This window comes from Frankliniella occidentalis, unplaced genomic scaffold (assembly GCF_000697945.3).
Source record: "Frankliniella occidentalis isolate FOCC.00 unplaced genomic scaffold, Focc_3.1 Scaffold69, whole genome shotgun sequence".
In the NCBI taxonomy this organism is placed as follows: domain Eukaryota; kingdom Metazoa; phylum Arthropoda; class Insecta; order Thysanoptera; family Thripidae; genus Frankliniella; species Frankliniella occidentalis.
Window position 1 is genome coordinate 1,323,977 of NW_026267199.1, and position 6,706 is coordinate 1,330,682.

Genomic DNA, 6,706 nt, shown 5'->3' on the forward strand with positions numbered 1-6,706 from the left:
CACCACCACACCCCGCCCTGCCCTCCGCCTTCGCGGGGACTACCAGGCGCTTTCGGGGACGTTCGCGGGACCTAGGCCTCAGGCCATGGCCCGTGCGACCGCAGGAAGCGGGAAGGGATTCACGAGAGCCCAAGAGTCACAATTGAGCAGTAACCGCCAAAAACACGGATACATCATAGCTGCCACCCCGCCCACGACCACGCGACCTTCCCCGGCATGCGTCGAGAAAACAACGAACAAAAAAAGCACAAGAAGATTCGCTTGCAGCTGATTATAAAAGTTCACTCGGTGACCAGTCTCAGTCGTTATTGTGCTACGCAGAGACCGGGATAGACTGACGCAGTAGTAATACAACTGCTCGCAACTGCCCGCGGAGCGAAGTGCACGTCAACAACAACAACAAACCTAAGTTACCACGGTTACGATACTGGCCCAGAGTCTGTTAAAGTCGAAAGTTGGGCGATCACGTTGGTCACCAGGCGTCACCACGTGGTCACCACGTGGTCACCACTTAGTCACGTCTGCCCTCATTGTCTCATCTTGCTATCATGGGGACAGATCACGAGCAGGCGGTGTAGTCGCTTCATGAGAGTTACGGCGAGCTGCTCAGTATGTGTTGATGGGAGTAAGCGGCATGATAAGTGACTGTCCGAAACTTTTGCAAGTTCGTCTGCTATGCCCGTTCACTGCGGCGTGACCACATAGTGACTGTAAAACACCGTCAAACATCCCTCCCCCCCCTCAAAAAAAAATCAAACCAAAAAAAAACTGCTCTTTAACCATAAGACATTTTTTCCATAAGCCAATGGAATGCTCTTTGGGGGTTAAGAACGGGTAAGAAAACAGAGTGTGCCACAGGCCGTTTTGGGGGTATACAACAGCGAGTGGACGATTAACACGTTCCCTGGGGCGTGACCACTATGTGGTCACGTTCCCATGTGAAATCATAGGCACTAAAATTTTGCCGCAGGGAACGTGTTAACGTAGTGAAAACTGCGATACAGCACCAGGTGGCTGATTCATCACGAGCACTGGGCACGCGAGATAGGAGGAAAGCCTACCCGCGTGCGGTATACAGTACAACTACAGAGGTGTGAGGCGAGGTGCGAGGGTTGCATCAGCCACCCAGTCCCAGAAAAAGGGGGTATTTACCCTGTGTGTGATAAAATTGTTCTTTCCTTGCGTAAAATTCTTAACAAAGTTCGGACAAAAATGTGGTCAAATTTGAACTCTATCACACGGAAGCTTGTTTGAAAGCTCGTTGCTCGTTATACGAGAAAATTGGATGTATCATACACTTTCCAGTAGCAAAACACCTCAACGTGACCATTGCTGATCAGTGTACGTGCCATCTGGTAAATAAGTGATCATGCCCCGGTGTGAATGTGACCCGCGCGGCGCTCGTGTGCGTGCACGAGCCCAGCTCCAGCTTCGCACGTGGGGCCGGCGAATCAGCGCGTCTGTCCGAGAAGAGTTTCGGTGTGTTGGGCGGACATCCATCTCCCGGCGCTACGCGCCTCTGTGGTCGGGAGGAGTAATGAGAGGGTAATCTGTCAGGGAACCGAGTCGCGCCGGCTGAGCCGTCTGAGCCTCGCGCGGCCCGGCCACCTCAGCTGTCGCCGCCAAAACCGCCACGCTCGTAAAAAAAAGTTTGAAGAGCTCTCTTAAGCTACTGCTGAAACATTAGCGAGGGTCAGGTATGCTGACCGCAGCGCCAGATTCTGACCGACATCACTCGCAGCTGACCGCGACGAAAAAGCAACTCGCTTTAAGAAAGCTTTCCTCCCATGGCAAATAAATTGACATTTGGAGCCTAGCCGTGAGCTGCGGCCTACATTTATGTCTGTTTCTTTGCATGGACGAAAAAGAAAACCACCCATAGTAGCTGCGTGTAGACAGCCCACCCGCCACCCGTTTTTCGTGAGAACTCTGTCGTGACATCCAGTTAAAATACCACCCGTACCGCCGTTCTTCTGCAAATCCAACAGTATACTCACTACAGCAGGTGCATCATGTAAGAGTCAAAAGTCGGTTAGGCACCATATCATAGGCACAGTCATGATTTGCCCACATCAGGTTTAAAAACACCTTTTAAAAACCTGTGCATTTGTTAAGTGCTTAACTTTGCAGTCCCACACTTACAAGTGTCAAGAGGAGGGAGAGCTCCTGCTGGTCCCGCCCCGAAGTGGCGTGCGTACGGCTGCTACCTCGCCCGAGGGCAGCGCTCCAGTATACTGGAAAGGTCTGTCGCGGGAGAGATGCGGGGCCCACCTCTCTTTCTCTCTCTCTCTCTCTCTCTCTCTCTCTCTCTCTCTCTCTCTCTCTCTCTCTCTCTCTCCCTCAAACCCGCGGCTAATAACCAATATTAGGCGCAGTGGCATGCGAACCGATGGTGCTAAAAGCCGAGCTATAAGCGAGCTAAGATGTGCATAATGGGATATTTTCGACCGCGAAGTTGTTGAGTAGCACGCGACACAATGGAATTACCCACAAACCCACCGATGCGTGTGTAGTTTAGTGTTTAACCCTGCTTGCGAGTATGGGAGTTCTAGTTTCGCACTGAAGGTGGACTGAAAATGTGGTATTACGAAAGCTAATTTGGGAAATACAGCTTCAAGATATGCTAATGCAAGGTCCATTTTCGCCCATCATCCAGAGCACCGCAAACATGAGAATTTAGGCCGACCGCTCAGGCTGAGGCAGCGTACCCATCAGGCCGCAGAAGGTGAGGGGCAGAGGAGCTCCCCTCGCCTCGGCCTGAGCGGAGCGGTCGGCCTATTATTCAGCATAGCCTATTACTCCCATTTTTGCGGCGCTCGGCCATCAGCAACCTTTGAATCCTCTCGAAGGGCCCAACGCAAGGTTTCTTAGGGCTCTTCCTCTACGGATAATCCGGAAAGTGCGACCGGTTTTCCCAGATTCATTCGGCGAATTACGGGGGTTCGTCGCCTGTCAGACTCAGGGTAGGCCACTCCACAGTACATGCATGCACTGGAGGCAAGATATTGCCTACCCATCAGGCGCCATGAGTGCTAGCACAGACTAAACTTGGCTTGACAGGTTCGTAACGGCGATTGGTGAATGTACTTTCAGGATGAACCATTATGGACCCTTTATGTCTTTCTTTTGTTTCTTGTAGGATTCGTAGCCTTTACTGGTTTGACTGGCTGTGTGTAGACGAAAAGTTCCAGTTCCCTTTTGCCACGTGCGAGTGAACACATTTTAATTCAAGAAACAGAATAAGCTGAAACAAATGGGCAGTTTGGTTTCCTTTTTGCTGCGCAACGAGGCGCGGAGGGTCGAGACGAACAGCTTCATTTCTGATTCATTCATAAAGATAGGCCGCTGAGTTGGGCCAGCGCCCGCCCGCACGGCGTGGTCGGGCCCAAGGCTGCGACGACCCTGTTGCAGGTGTGTCTCATAACAGCTCGTCCTCAAAGGGTATGCGAAGATTTGGGGGAAAGACGGAAGTGGGGGGGGGGGGGAGTTCAAATGCTGCGCTTGGAAGATAACATCTACCGTCAGCACTAAGCGCAGTAGTACCCTTCGAAAAAGGTATCGCCCTTTTCTGAGATCCATTCGGCAAATAACTGGAGTTTGGCGGCTGCGAGACTCGGCGTAGGCCACCCCGCATCACACGCATGTACTGCAGGTGAGATGTTGCCTACTCACCAGGCGCTATGAGAGCTTCACTGGCTGTACTTGGCCATTTCGTAACGCCGAATGACGAACGTGCTCTCTGGGATGCACCCTAAGAAGTGGGCACTCCAGTCTAGATCGTGCTCACGGTCAAGAGCCGCGGCGCTTCCTGCCCTACTCACGTGAGCGCGTTGGGGTCCTCGAGCAGGCTCTGCAGCCGCACGGCGATACTGAAGAGCGCCTCGGACGCGAGCCTGAAGCGGTCGATGCCGGCACCGCCGTAGCCGGCCGCCTCCTCGTAGAGCGATTGGAAGGCGCTCGTCGCCTCGCCGGGGAACACGATGGCGTCCGGGTCGCCGGAGACCCGCTGGTAGATCTGCGGCACGCCGAACTTGGAGTAGCGGCGCTGGGCCTGGGCGCCGAGGGTCGCGGCCAACACCAGCAGCACCGGCAGCAGCCCGCGGAGCCTAAGGAGAACAGAATAGGACGTTTTCGGTTATTAAAATGTTTTTATTGACGTCAAATTATATTACATTGATAAACTAAGTGTTCAACTGCTGAACACTTGTAAGTGTGCAACTGCAAGTGAAATACTTGCAAGTGTGCATCTCCGTAGTTGTACACTTACAAGTGTTCAACTCGGTAGGAGTGAACTTGCAAGTGTGCAACTCCTTTTTTGAGAACTTATAGGATATGTATACACAGTGTGCGCACACTGTCCAATCTAAGGGAGTGCTCGTGTGAGGAAACACTTTCAAGTGTTGAGCAGTTGCACACTCAGTTTATCAGTGTACATTTGGTTTTTACCTAGGTTGATGTACTGTTGCCTGTAGGTCTTAGAGTATTTAACCATAGATAAGGGTGAAACAGAATGAAGATGTATGGGGTGCTTTAGTTGGTGTTAGTTTTAGTGCTTTGAATAAAGTGACGGGGTGCCTACTCTTAAAATCTTACAAACAAAAAGTGTGCATAAAATGAACGCCACTCTTCATATTATGAAGCTCATATTCAGAGTTCACGTTCCGTTTTTAACAAGTCGCACGGGTGGTTCTTTACCCTGCCGTATCTTACTTGGAGTGGCTTTTGTCTCTACAGATTCTGTTACGAAAGATCGCATAACAGATCCCAAGGACACTGGACATTCATAAAAAGCGCCACTTGGCGCATGGCGGGCGCAGGAAGCGAAACGAAAACGTACGGCCAATCTCTTTTATTTCGTTCATCCGAATTCATAATGATGTTAAAAAAATTAGTAGTAGTTTTGCACGATGGTAAAAAACGAGGTAAAAACGAAAATAGCGACCAACGACTTGTTAATTAGTGGGGTGTACCGGGCGTACCAGAGAATTCGTCGGTGAATTGGTTGGCTACCCTCCCTAGCCGTAGTAATAATACTAGTAATAAGCAGAAGAAAAACTTTCATAGGACCGTAAGGTAAGGCGCCATGGTGGCCGTGGCCAGCGAGTGAGCCCGCACTGAGTCTGTTACACATAAAGCATTTCGGAAAAAAAGGCAAATATGTTTTTATCCCCTGGGAAATAGACTTTTCAGACAGTCCTCAACACTGCCTCTACCAGAAAGAAAAGTGTCCCAATCCCCCCTGCCTCCCACAATTCCATACACACACAGTTTATAAGGATACCGGGTGTAAACAGTCTTGTTTTTGTTGCTCAGCGTCACATCTGAATAAGCCAATAACACCGGTGCCCCTCCCCCCCCCCCTCCTCCAGTCCGGGACGCAAGTGCGAAGTCGCTGATATCGCCAATGTCCCACAGAAGTGGCGCCCATCTCATCGCAACCCTGGACGGTCCTGGGAATTACCCGCCGCATTAAACACGGCAATTAATCAAAAATTTGGCGATGCGGCGAGACGACTGCCGCTGTTGTTGATATGGGGAGGAATTCGTAGTAACTCATCAAAGCGGCAAACACGCACTCGATATATGCCGCTGCAGGGGTGTTTGTCCAAGACAGCGGCGAGAGGAGGGGAGGGAAACCAAACAAGAACCCAATAAAATTTCACACGCACGGGGGGGACCAGTCAGGTAGGTGATCGACCTCATTTACTTTTGCAATTATATTGTACCCGAATCGGGTCGGGTTTGTTTCTCCCTAACAAGGAGACTTACTTATAGGTCGACGGAAATTCCCGATATTTTTCATTCAAATTTTGTGAGGTTCATCCCGGGGTACTTTAATAGAGCGTACAATGGATTTTTTGTTTTTTTTCGAAATTAGACATAAACTAATGGAAGACGTTCTCTTATCGAAAAATGGAAACGGCACATTTCAAGTCACTCATTCCAACACTTGTTTTTAAGGCGCTTTGCCACCCAGCGAGTGGGCAGCCCGGAGGAGCGCGTGCATGGCGGTACAGCCCAACTGCGCGAAAGTGGACGCGACCAACCAGCCCTGATAATAAGGAGTGTGAAATACAACACACATGCCTTCGGGGGGAGCCATTCCCAGAAAAATGCATCAATTGGTCTGACATTGAGACAAGTTTGTTTTGACCCTGCTTCGCCGCGCCCAGAGCCACCGCACACATAACAGCATCACCGCACGACTCGGCGTTGCCGGGGCACTAAAGCAGTAAGTCCCTGGATGGCGAGGGAGGTTGTTCTAGAGACAGGCTGGCGGCCACAGTCAAGTTCACCCCTCCCCCCTCCCCTCTACTCCACCTTCCCCCATCCAAACCTGACGCAGCGTTGCTCCGAAATGACATTGATCAACAGTGAAAGGAAAGTAATGCCATAACAATTAAGATCGCCAGGTATTGCCAGACCCATGGACTACTAGCATCGTCCTTGGCATTTCGCTTGCTTTTTTTTCAAATTTCCACTTTAAGACGCTCTGGTGCTGGAGTGGTGTTCCCCGGACACTGCAGTGCTGCAATGATAGTGCAAAACATAGGGGGCGATGGCCCTCTGTATTAGCTTTGCTTGACTGAGGTAGAGATCTCGCGGCGGCGTGTTTTGGTTTTCTCGCATCACAGTCCTTCCGCATGTCTGCTGACCAAGCCAATTCCCCCTCGGTCCCACTGGACCGGGTGATTTCCCCCCCCCC

At 51.0% G+C, this 6,706-nt stretch overlaps 1 protein-coding gene across 3 annotated transcripts in view; it reads right to left on the reverse strand.

The window, feature by feature from the left end:
- LOC113204510 (leukocyte elastase inhibitor-like) overlaps window positions 1-6,706 on the reverse strand; it is a 38,563-nt gene that overhangs the window by 7,395 nt on the left and 24,462 nt on the right. For all 3 annotated transcript variants that reach the window (XM_052268405.1, XM_052268406.1, XM_052268407.1), the window contains exon 2: window positions 3,822-4,106. In XM_052268405.1, the coding sequence (XP_052124365.1) occupies window positions 3,822-4,106 (285 nt within the window). The remainder of the gene's footprint in view (window positions 1-3,821; window positions 4,107-6,706) is intronic.